The 12,897-nt window shown below is 42.3% G+C and overlaps 1 protein-coding gene across 1 annotated transcript in view; it reads right to left on the bottom strand.

The window, feature by feature from the left end:
* Positions 1 to 134: 134 nt before the first annotated feature.
* Positions 135 to 12,897, bottom strand: part of Mcub (mitochondrial calcium uniporter dominant negative subunit beta) — a 70,071-nt gene continuing 57,308 nt past the window's right edge. The window contains exons 5-8 of the mRNA XM_021158648.2: positions 4,145 to 4,305; positions 2,503 to 2,706; positions 1,258 to 1,374; positions 135 to 345 (exon numbers count right to left, since the gene is read on the bottom strand). Of these exons, the coding sequence (XP_021014307.1) occupies positions 268 to 345; positions 1,258 to 1,374; positions 2,503 to 2,706; positions 4,145 to 4,305 (560 nt within the window). The 3' untranslated portion in view covers positions 135 to 267. The remainder of the gene's footprint in view (positions 346 to 1,257; positions 1,375 to 2,502; positions 2,707 to 4,144; positions 4,306 to 12,897) is intronic.

Raw genomic sequence — 12,897 nt, 5'->3', positions numbered from 1 at the left:
CTGATCATTTTACCCCCATGTGTAGCCAGCTGGGGAGGAGCATGGGTAGCAGCCTCCCTGCTGGGGTGCACAGGCCACTTGACACATCAGGACACACAGATTGTCAAACCAGCTGGAGTGCGGTTGTCAATGAATACTTTGCTGTTTCACACAAATTTATTAACCAAACTGTATGAAAACGTCAAGCGGAAATGAACAAGACCTTAAAAACGTCCAGTTGGTAAGCTATCAGACCAGCACATCGCCTTCTGAGTTTAAAGCGTGTGTCTAGTTCTTCTCGCTGACTTCCTCTCCTTGGATTCGCAAGCGGAGGGAGCGGCGCACGTTTTCCAGGGATTCTGTAGCCTGTTGTGAGGGGGGAAAAGCTCGAGGTCAGAGAAAATAAGAGATGTCAGCATTGATGTTTGAGGGGAGTTGTACAAATTCAACATCTCCTTGGGGCAAGAAGACATTTAAGTCACTGAGGTCAATGCCTGTTGGAATCTTTTGATGTTTTGTTTGTTCAGTTGTTTCTTTTGAGACAGGTCTCATTGTATACATCTCTGGCTGTCCTGAAACTAAATATGTAGACAGGTTAGCCTTGAACTCACAAAGAACTCCCTGGTGCTGGGATGCATCAAAGGTATAAGCCACTATGCCCAGTGTACTGGCTAGTTTTGTGTCAACTTGACACAGCTGGAGTTATCACAGAGAAAGGAGCTTCAGTTGAGGAAATGCCTCCATAGATCCAACTGTAAGGCATTTTCTCAATTAGTGATCAAGGGGGAAAGGCCCCTTGTGGGTGGGACCATCTCTGGTCTGGTAGTCTTGGATTCTATAAGAGAGCAGGCTGAGCAAGCCAGGGGAAGCAAGCCAGTAAGGAACATCCCTCCATGGCCTCTGCATCAGCTCCTGCTTCCTGACCTGCTTGAGTCAGTCCTGACTTCCTTTGGTGATGAACAGCAGTATGGAAGTGTAAGCTGAATAAACCCTTTCCTCCCCAACTTGCTTCTTGGTCATGATGTTTGTGCAGGAATAGAAACCCTGACTAAGACACCCAGCTTTATGAATCCCTTTTTAAGAGATGAGTTTATGGCTTCATAAAGTACCAGGTAATTAATTCCCTTTTATCATTTTTTCCCCAATTCATATTCTTAAAAAAAAAAAATCGATCCCAAAGTTTGGCTAAACAATCCATGAAAAAAAATCTCAGCTTTGCATGCATTTCCCTGTCTCCCAAACAGGAACCAGCTCGGATATATGCTCTCAGTAATGTACCTCAGCAAGGTCTTCCTTTAGCTTGTTGTATTGTTCCACATCAAAACACCGCCGCTGCGATTTCTTGTGGAAGAACTGAAGAAACTGCCTGCTCCGGAGGGATGAGTATGTGTAGTTCTGAAGGAGAGAGGAGACGGCGGAGCATCATCGTTTAAATGAAGATACTAATTCAGCCGCGTCATGGCAAAGTGGGGCGAGGAAGGGCCGTAGGTATCTACAGTGGCCGTCAGAGCAGGGCATGATGGGAGTTGAGAGCACCTCTTACAGGCAGACAAACTGGGACAAGAAAATGTACATTCTGGCGAAAGTGGGATGCTTTGGCAACCTTGACACAAAACTAGTTACTGGGAATAACTAATTTTTGTAGCCCAAGTTCGATGTCGTTGATTAATGTGTAGGGAACGTGACTCATTTATCCCAACGGAGGAGTTCATGTGTTTATATTCCTTCATCTGTAAGAATTAAAATTTTTTGATGCTGTAAAGATTCCAGCCAACCTTGTGAAGAACTTCAAAAGACTCAGGAAATAAAAGGGTTTGTTGCTTGCTGCTTGGGCAAGCTAGTTTTATGTCAGCTCGACACAAACTACAGTCATCTGAAGAGAAAGGAGCCTCAATTGAGAACTAGATCAGGCTATCGGCAAGCCTGTAGGGCAGTTTCTTAACTAGTGATACAGGAGGGCTAGGCTCAATTGAGGACGACACCAGCAACACCATCCCTGGGCTGGTGGTCCTGGGTGCTGTAAGAAAGCACACTGAGCAACCCAGTCACCAGCATTCCCTCATGGCTTCTGCCCAGCCTCTGCCTCCAGGTCCCTGCCCAGTTTGAGTTCCTGCCTTGGTTTCCCTCAGAAGACTGGGGCTTAGGGTATGTAAGCCAGGTAAACCCTTCCCTCCCCAAGGTGCTCTTGGTCATGGTGTTTCATCACAGAAATAGGAACTCTAACCAAGACACTGCTTGCCGGGATGAGGAAGCTTGAGACCAGTAGGTTCTCAACCTCCCTAATGCTGCAACCCTTCAATACACTTCCTTATGTTATGCTGACCCCCAACTGTAAAGTTACTTTCATTGCTACATCATAACTGTAATTTTGCTACTGTTATGAGTCATAATGTAAATCTCCAGTATTTCCAATGATCTTTGGTGACCCCTGTGGGAGGGTCTTGTGGGGTCATGACCCACAGGTTGAAAACAACCAACTGTTTTAGACTGCCATTCTGACTTAGCATTTTCCTAACTACCCACCTGCCGAGTTATGATGAAGTATGCAAAAAAGACGATGGAATTCGCAAACGACAGGAAGAAGGTAACTGGCTCCATGATATCCCAGGAGTACACCCACCAAGTAAGCCAGGCCAGCGCCCCGCCCTGCACGGAGAGCAGAGCTAAGCCGGCCCACAGGAGACCGCTGGTGTTGGCTTCCGACCGGGCTTCTATTGCAGCTTTGACCTGGAGGAAGGGAAAACCATTCGGTTTATGAGTTTGCCAGCTTAAGGGAGAAACAAAACCAAGAAGAAACAGTTGAACCAGTGAACACGATGCATTGCTTTGAAGAGGTCATGTAGGTAGAAAAATGGCATTTATGAAATATATAACAATGGCTTATTTCCAAATCAGTACGTTAACACTTTTAAGTTATAAAGGTAATTATCTGCTCGTGGAAAACAAACTAGCCAGGCGTAGTGTCACATGCCCTTAATGCCAGCACTCAGAAGTCAGAGGCAAGAGGATCTCTGAGTCTGAGGGCAGCCTGGTAAACAGTTCCAGGACAGCCACGACCACAGAGAGACCCTGTCTCAAAAACCCAAGCCCAAGCCCATGAACACTATAGGAGATTTCAATTAGAAGCCCACAAGCTGGTTCTGAAACCCAGGTGAAATCCCGGCCTGTTTGCTTTGTCCCTCCAAGGCCACTCTGTGACTCAGGCACTTTGTGCCCATGTGGTCCTCCAGAGATGCACTCTGTCCTGTGAAATGAAGCAGGGTCATCTTGTAGATGGAGCTGTCTTCCCCAGACTTGCTGTGCAGATCAGGCTGGGTTTGAATTCATAGAGATCTGCCTTCCTCTGCCCCACAAGGGCTGGGTGAAGGCAGGCACCACCATACCCAGAATACCATTTCTTAAAAAGCAAAATGTGGGTAAATAATCCAAGAAAACAAAACCAAAAAAAGTGCATCTCTACCATTCTCCCAATGCCTTTGGAGATAATTACTGCATTTCTAGAGTTTCCAGTCATACACGAAGACCCATTTTTTAAAATTATTTTATTTACATTTCAAATGTTGTCCCCCTTCCCAATTCCCCCTCAACAAACTCCCCCCACCCCATTTCCCTCTCCTTTACCTCTAACCATTTTTTAAATATTATAAGTGGAATTACAGCTTAAAGAATTCAAGTTTCCCCTTAAAACAGATTACCACACCCCATTCATCAATCAATAGATAGATAGATAGATAGATAACAATCAGGGTTTTTGTTTGTTTGTGTTTCCCCCCATAGTTTGGAGAAAAGACCCATAGGTTATGAGCCATTACTAACTTGCCACCCACAGTTCTCTTAGGCAGAAATGAAACCTGAGATGTAGCACTCTACAATATCCCATTTAACAGTCTTCTGTCCAGAGACTTCTGGTGATGCTGAGGAGGCAGAAGCCCCCAGCTCTGGGTCAGATCACCCGCCACACGCTAGCTGTACACCTCAGCTGCCTTGTCCCTCATCTCAAAACCAGGAAGATGGTACTCGGCTCACAGGTCGCAGCTCACAGCCCATTTTCAGACTGAAGGAGAAAATAAGCATGCACAAAATACCCCAACGCTCCCGTGACAGGCACTCACTCATTAACCACAGGCGGCGTCTAGCACACAGACAGGCTAGGAAGCCTTCCCACCTGCTCCAAGGGCCGCAGCTGTTCCTGCAGGTGGTCGATCTTCGCCATCAGATGGCGCTCTCGTCTCTTCTGGAACTCCTCTAAATGCAGGATAGTGAATAGTCTGTGAACCAAGGACTTGGTGTTTTCCAACTCAGTCATGTGCTCTCCACTTGGCTCTTCTGAGAAAAGGTAAGAGAGACCGTAGGCATTTACTATGCGGTTTTTCTCTAGGTAAGTCCAGGCCATGAAACCTGAGTCCCTGAGCCTGGCTGGCTGAGCTCTGGTCTGGGCCTGCCCCCGCTGTTCCTTAGTCCACCAGTCCCGTCCAAAGTTAATCTGTAGTGGTAAGTTACCAGAGAGTGGGTTTAAAATTCAACTTTTGGGGGTCAGATGTTCCTGTATCCTTTCGTATTGTGACTTTACTATTGCTTTAAAAAGAACACACATGGGCATGTGTATGGTCTCAGGATGGAGACGGGCTGAATGGGTTAAAAGCAATACCTGTTTCCAAGAAACCTCAATGGCAACGATGTACATGGGGAGAAAAATGAACGGACACAGAAGAGCAGCCCCTGAGCTATAGGATCTGACAGCAGTATGGGATAGGACATGAGCTATAGGATCTGACAGAGCAGTTGTGAGATAGAACAAAGCGTGTTTCAAACCAAAATTAGGAAGAACAGAAGAAATCATTATATAGTAATAGGGGAGACAATCCATCTAGATATAATAATTACAAATATCTATATATACACATGTATATGTGTATATGTGTGTGTATATATGTATATATATACACACATATATATATATATATATGGAACATTGATGCACCCAGATTCATAAACACCATTGGACAACAAGGGGCAGATCAGTCCAAATACAATAATGGGAGGGTCACCATGACTTCAAGGCCAGGCCAGGTTACATAGCTCATAACTCCAGTCCTGGCCACAAAATGAGAATCTGCCTCAAAAAATTGTATAAAACATATTTTTACAACCTCACCATGCATACACACACACACGTTGTGTGTGTGTGTGTGTGTGTGTGTGGTGTTTATGGGTATGTGAATGTCTTTGAATTTTATATGTAATCTAGATTAATCAAAAAGCCATATTAATCCAAAAAAATCAGTAGACACTTCAAAGTTAAACTCTACCATAGAATATTTTATTCAAAACCTATAGGATATAATTTTTTTTTTTTTTGGGCCAGGCCATGGGGTTTTCTCTAAAACAGACCACTTATTCTAAAGAGAAAGAGTTAGCAAATATAAAGAAGGAAAAAGAAAGAATTCCTTGCAGCTTACCCGATCATAATAATTATAGTAGAATTACTCTAGAAATCAGGAGTAAGAAGCACACACTATACAGCCCTGGAGACTGAACCAGGGATGCTTGAATAGTAAGTGGTCATTGGAAAGGATCCGGGAGGAAATGGAGAGGCCCTCGGCCAGCTGAAATGAAACCACTGCTTCCCAGAACCGTGGATAGAGTGCTGCAGGGTCGTTCATAACTGAGCACCACATTAAAAAGTTAGGTCTCAAATAAGCAACCCAATCTTATTGCCCATTACAGACCTGCTTTCTAGGCTATTGGTATCTTCTTGTTTCAATATTGGCAGGTCACACATGCCATTGTAATTTGTCCATTGGGGCTTAGAAGAACAGAGACAAGATAAACCCAAAGTTAGTAGATGTGAAGCAACAAGGACTAAGGTGGGATTCACGAGCCAGGCCAGAGCAACAATGGGTTGGTGAGACAAGTTGGTCCTCACAAGGGAGAACAAGGCTGACGAGCCTTCAGCCAAATTAATCAAGAGAACAATAAAATGCAAAAATGAGCTATATTACCATAGAAATGACATCTGAAGACACAGTGAGGAATACTTTCAGAATATCTTTAACAAATTGGAAAATTTAGAAGAAACTGACAAATTTCAAGACATGTATGACTTACCAATATTGAAGAAGGTATAAATAAGCCAATCTAAAATGAATAATAAGATTGAATCAGCAGTAGTATCCAACAAAGAAAAGCTCAAGGCTGGATGGATCTACTGCTGTGTTCTACTCTGATTTCTTTTTATATATGTATTTATTTATTTTTTTTTTTAATTTTTAATATTTTTTATTACATATTTTCCTCAATTACATTTCCAGTGCTATCCCAAAAGTCCCCCATAGCGCCCCCCACTTCCCTACCCACCCATTCCCATTCTTTTGGCCCTGGCATTCCCCTATATTGGGGCATATAAAGTTTGCAAGTCCAATGGGCCTCTCTTCCCAGTGATGGCCGACTAGGCCATCTTTCGATACATATGCAGCTAGAGACAAGAGCTCCGGAGTACTGGTTAGTTCATCATGTTGTTCCAACTATAGGGTTGCAGATCCCTTTAGCTCCTTGGGTACTTTCTCTAGCTTCTCCATTGAGAGCCCTGTGATACATCCAATAGCTGACTGTGAGCATCCATTCCTGTGTTTGCTAGGCCCCTGCATAGTCTCACAAGAGACAGCTATATTTGGGTCCTTTCAGCAAAATCTTGCTAGTGTATGCAATGGTGTCAGCATTTAGAAGCTGATTATGGGATGGATCCCTGGATACGGCAGTCTCTAGATGGTCCATCCTTTCATCACAGCTCCAAACTTTGTCTCTGTAACTCCTTCCCTGGGTGTTTTGTTCCCAATTCTAAGAAGGGGCACAGTGTCCACATTTTGGTCTTCATTCTTCTTGAGTTTCATGCATTTAGCAAATTGTATCTTATATCTTGGGTATCCTAAGTTTTGGGCTAATATCCACTTATCAGTGAATACATATTGTGTGAGTTCCTTTGGGATTGGGTTACCTCACTCAAGATGATGCCCTCCAGGTCCATCCATTTGGCTAGGAATTTCATAAATTCATTCTTTTTAATAGCTGAGTAGTACTCCATTGTGTAAATGTACCATAATTTCTGTATCCATTCCTCTGTTGAGGGACATCTGGGTTCTTTCCAGCTTCTGGCTATTATAAATAAGGCTGCTATGAACATAGTGGAGCATGTGTCCTTCTTACCGGTTGGGACATCTTCTGGATATATGCCCAGGAGAGGTATTGCTGGATCCTCCGGTAGTACTATGTCCAATTTTCTGTGGAACCGCCAGACTGATTTCCAGAGTGGTTGTACAAGCTTGCAATCCCACCAACAATGGAGGAGTGTTCCTCTTTCTCCACATCCTTGCCAGCATCTGCTGTCGCCTGAATTTTTGATCTTAGCCATTCTGACTGGTGTGAGGTGGAATCTCAGGGTTGTTTTGATTTGCATTTCCCTGATGACTAAGGATGTTGAACATTTCTTTAGGTGCTTCTCGGCCATTCGATATTCCTCAGTTGATTATTCTTTGTTTAGCTCTGAACAAAGAATTTTTTTTAATAGGGTTATTTGGTTCTCTGGAGTCTAACTTCTTGAGTTCTTTGTATATATGGGATATGAGTCCCTTATCTGATTTAGGATAGGTAAAGATCCTTTTCCAATCTGTTGGTGGTTTTTTTGTCTTATTGATGGTGTCTTTTGCCTTGCAGAAGCTTTGCAGTTTCATGAGGTCCCACTTGTCAATTCTCGATCTTACAGCACAAGCCATTGCTGTTCTATTCAAGAATTTTTCCCCTGTGCCCATATCTTCAAGGTTTTTCCCCACTTTCTCCTCTATAAGTTTCAGTGTCTCTAGTTTTATGTGAAGTTCCTTGATCCACTTAGACTTGACCTTAGTACAAGGAGATAGGAATGGATCGATTCGCATTCTTCTACATGTTAACAACCAGTTGTGCCAGCACCATTTGTTGAAAATGCTGTCTTTCTTCCACTGGATGTTTTTAGCTCCCTTGTCGAAGATCAAGTGACCGTAGTAGGTGTGTGGGTTCATTTCTGGGTCTTCAATTCTATTCCATTGGTCTATTTGTCTGTCACTATACCAGTACCACGCAGTTTTTATCACAATTGCTCTGTAGTAAAGCTTTAGGTCCGGGATGATGATTCCACCAGAGGTTCTTTTATCTTTGAGAAGAGTTTTTGCTATCCTAGGTTTTTTGTTATTCCAGATGAATTTGCAGATTGCACTTTCTAATTCATTGAAGAATTGATTTGGAATTTTGATGGGGATTGCATTGAATCTGTAGATTGCTTTTGGCAAGATAGCCATTTTTACAATGTTGATCCTGCCAATCCATGAGCATGGGAGATCTTTCCATCTTCTGAGATCTTCTATAATTTCTTTCTTCAGAGACTTGAAGTTTTTATTATACAGATCTTTCACTTCCTTAGTTAGAGTCACGCCAAGATATTTTATATTATTTGTGACTATTGAGAAGGGTGTTGTTTCCCTAATTTCTTTCTCGGCCTGTTTATTCTTTGTGTAGAGAAAGGCCATTGATTTGTTTGAGTTAATTTTATATCCAGCTACTTCACCGAAGCTGTTTATCAGGTTTAGGAGTTCTCTGGTGGAATTTTTAGGGTCACTTAGATATACTATCATATCATCTGCAAAAAGTGATATTTTGACTTCATCTTTTCCAATTTGTATCCATTTGATCTCCTTTTGTTGTCGAATTGCTCTGGCTAGGACTTCAAGTACAATGTTGAATAGGTATGGAGAAAGTGGACAGCCTTGTCTAGTCCCTGATTTTAGAGGGATTGCTTCAAGCTTCTCACCATTTACTTTGATGTTGGCTACTGGTTTGCTGTAGATTGCTTTTATCATGTTTAGGTATGGGCCTTGAATTCCTGATCTTTCCAAGACTTTTATCATGAATGGGTGTTGGATCTTGTTAAATGCTTTTTCCACATCTAACGAGATGACCATGTGGTTTTTGTCTTTGAGTTTGTTTATATACTGGATTACGTTGATGGATTTCCGTATATTGAACCATCCCTGCATCCCTGGGATGAAACCTACTTGGTCAGGATGGATGATTGTTTTGATGTGTTCTTGGATTCGGTTAGCAAGAACTTTATTGAGGATTTTTGCATCAATATTCATAAGGGATATTGGTCTGAAGTTTTCTATCTATGTTGGGTCTTTTTGTGGTTTAGGTATCAGAGTAATTGTGGCTTCATAGAATGAGTTGGGTAAAGTACCTTCTGTTTCTATTTTGTGGAATAGTTTGTGAAGAACTGGGATTAGATCTTCTTTGAAGGTCTGATAGAACTCTGCACTAAACCCATCTGGTCCTGGGCTTTTTTTGGTTGGGAGACTATTAATGACTGCTTCTATTTCTTTGGGGGATATAGCGCTGTTTAGATCATTAACCTGATCTTGATTCAACTTTGGTACCTGGTATCTGTCTAGGAACTTCTCCATTTCATCCAGGTTCTCCAGTTTTGTTGAGTATAGCCTTTGGTAGAAGGATCTGATGGTGTTTTGGATGTCTTCAGGATCTGTTGTTATGTCTCCTTTTTCATTTCTGATTTTGTTAATTAGGATGCTTTCCTGTGCCCTCTAGTGAGTCTGGCTAAGGGTTTATCTATCTTGTTGATTTTCTCAAAGAACCAGCTCCTTGATTGGTTGATTCTTTGAATAGTTCTTCTTGTTTCCACTTGGTTGATTATTCCCCTGAGTTTGATTATTTCCTGCCGTTTACTCCTCTTGGGTGAGTTTGCTTCCTTTTGTTCTAGTGCTTTTAGGTGTGTTGTCAAGTTGCTAATGTGTGCTCTCTCTAGTTTCTTTTTGGAGGCACTCAGAGCTATGAGTTTTCCTCTTAGAAATGCTTTCATTTCGTCCCATAAGTTTGGGTATGTTGTGGCTTCATTTTCATTGAATTCTAAAAAGTCCTTAATTTCTTTCTTTATTCCTTCCTTGACCAAGGTATCATTGAGAAGAGTGTTGTTCAGTTTCCACGTGAAGGTTGGCTTTCTATTATTTATTTTGTTATTGAAGATCAGCCTTAGTCCATGGTGATCTGATAGGATGCATGGGACAATTTCAATATTTTTGTATCTGTTGAGGCCTGTTTTGTGACCAATTATGTGGTCAATTTTGGAGAAGGTACCATGAGGTGCTGAGAAGAAGGTATATCCTTTTGTTTTAGGATAGAATGTTCTGTAGATATCTGCCAGATCTATTTGATTCATAACTTCTGTTAGTTTCACTGTGTCCCTGTTTAGTTTCTGTTTCCATGATCTGTCCATTGGTGAAAGTGGTGTGTTGAAGTCTCCCACTATTATTGTATGAGGTGCAATGTGTGCTTTGAGATTTACTAAAGTTTCTTTAATGAATGTGGCTGCCTTTGTATTTGGAGCATAGATATTCAGGATTGATAGTTCCTCTTGGAGGATTTTACCTTTGATGAGTATGAAGTGCCCCTCCCTGTCTTTTTTGATGACTTTGGGTTGGAAGTCAATCTTATCAGATATTAGAATGGCTACTCCAGCTTGTTTCTTCCTACCATTTTCTTGGAAAATTGTTTTCCAGCCTTTCATTCTGAGGTAGTGTCTATCCTTTTCTCTGAGATGAGTTTCCTGTAAGCAGCAAAATGTTGGGTCTTGTTTGTGTAGCCAGTTTGTTAGTCTATGTCTTTTTATCGGGGAGTTGAGTCCATTGATATTAAGAGATATTAAGGAAAAGTAATTGTTGTTTCCTGTTATTTTTGTTGTTAAAGTTGGCATTCTGTTCTTGTGGCTGTCTTCTTTTAGGTTTGTTGAGGGATTACCTTCTTGTTGTTTCTAGGGCATGGTTCCTGTCCTTGTATTGGTTTTTTTCTGTTATTATCCTTTGAAGGGCTGGATTCGTGGAGAGATAATGTGTGAATTTGGTTTTGTCGTGGAATACTTTGGTTTCTCCATCTATGTTAATTGAGAGTTTGGCTGGGTATAGTAGCCTGGGCTGGAATTTGTGTTCTTTTAGTGTCTGTATAACATCCATCCAGGATCTTCTGGCTTTCATAGTCTCTGGTGAGAAATCTGGTGTAATTCTGATAGGCTTGCCTTTATATGTTACTTGGCCTTTTTCTCTTACTGCTTTTAGTATTCTATCTTTATTTAGTGCATTTGTTGTTCTGATTATTATGTATCGGGAGGTATTTCTTTTCTGGTCCAGTCTATTTGGAGTTCTGTAGGCTTCTTGTATGTTCATGGGCATCTCTTTCTTTAGGTTTGGGACGTTTTCTTCTATAATTTTGTTGAAGATGTTTGCTGGTCCTTTGAGTTGAAAATCTTCATTCTCATCCACTCCTATTATCCGTAGGTTTGGTCTTCTCATTGTGTCCTGTATTTCTTGGATGTTTTGAGTTAGGATCTTTTTGCGTTTTACATTTTCCTTGATTGTTGTGCCGATGTTCTCTATGGAATCTTCTGCGCCTGAGATTCTCTCTTCCATCTCTTGTATTCTGTTGCTGATGCTCGTATCTATGGTTCCAGATTTCTTTCCTAGGGTTTCTATCTCCAGTGTTGCCTCATTTTGGGTTTTCTTTATTGTGTCTACTTCCCTTTTTAGGTCTAGTATGGTTTTGTTCATTTCCATCATCTGTTTGGATGTGTTTTCCTGTTTTTCTTCAAGGACTTCTACCTGTTTGATTGTGTTATCCTGTTTTTCTTTAAGGACTTCTACCTGTTTGATTGTGTTATCCTGTTTTTCTTTAAGGACTTCTACCTGTTTGATTGTGTTATCCTGTTTTTCTTTAAGGACTTGTAACTCTTTAGCCATGTTCTCCTGTAATTCTTTAAGTGAGTTATTAAAGTCCTTCTTGATGTCCTCTACCATCATCATGAGATATGCTTTTAGATCCGTGTCTAGCTTTTCCGGTGTGTTGGGGTGCCCTGGACTGGGCGAAGTGGGAGTGCTGGGTTCTGATGATGGTGAGTGGTCTTGGTTTCTGTTAGTAAGATTATTACGTTTACCTTTCGCCATCTGGTAATCTCTGGGGTTAGTTGTTATCGTTGTCACTGTTTAAAGATTGGAGCAGACTCTGTGTTCCACTTACCCGAAGTCTCAAAATCCTGTGGCGGGTGTCGTGGGTAGCTGGCAGGTGTCAGCCGACCCTGCGCTCTAGCTACCCCGTGCTGATCCGGCCGGAAGAGGCCTGTGGCCCTACTCAGGCCGGTTTTCTGCTTCCCTAACTAATGCAGTCTCAGGTCCTGCGCGCAATTGGATTGGAGCAGAAGCTGTGTTCCACTCACCAGAAGTCTTAAGATCCTGTGGCAGGTGTTGTGGGTAGCTGGCGAGTGTCAGCCGACCCTGCGCCCTAGCTACCCTGGTGCTTTTCTGACTGGAAGAGGCTTGTGGCCCTACTCAGGCCGGATTTCTGCCTCCCCAACCAAAGCAGTCTCAGGTCCCGCGTGATTGGACTGGAGCAGAAGCTGTGTTCCACTCACCAGAAGTCTCAAAATCCTGTGGCGGGGGTCGTGGGTAGCTGGCGGGTGTCAGCCGACCCTGTGCTCTAGCTACCCTGGTGGTGGTCCGGCCGGAAGAGGCCTGTGGCCCTACTCAGGCCGGTTTTCTGCTTCCCTAACTAATCTCTACTCTGATTTCTTCCTCCTCCTTCTTCTTTTTTTTTTTTTTAAGATTTATTCATTTATTTTATGTATATGAGTACACTGTAGCTGTCTTCAGATGCCCCAGAAGAGGGCATTGGATCCCATTACAGATGGTTATGAGCCACCAAGTGGTTGCTGGGAATTGAACTCAGGACTTCTGGATGAGCAGTCAGTGCTCTTAACTGCTGAGCCATCTCTCCAACCCCCTCTACTCTACTTTCTAATATATTACACCAGTGATTTTTAAACTAGCCCATGAAATA

The sequence above is a fragment of the Mus caroli genome, unplaced genomic scaffold (assembly GCF_978045245.1).
Source record: "Mus caroli unplaced genomic scaffold, Mus_caroli_1 scaffold_3, whole genome shotgun sequence".
In the NCBI taxonomy this organism is placed as follows: domain Eukaryota; kingdom Metazoa; phylum Chordata; class Mammalia; order Rodentia; family Muridae; genus Mus; species Mus caroli.
This window is presented reverse-complemented; position numbering and strand designations above follow the sequence as displayed.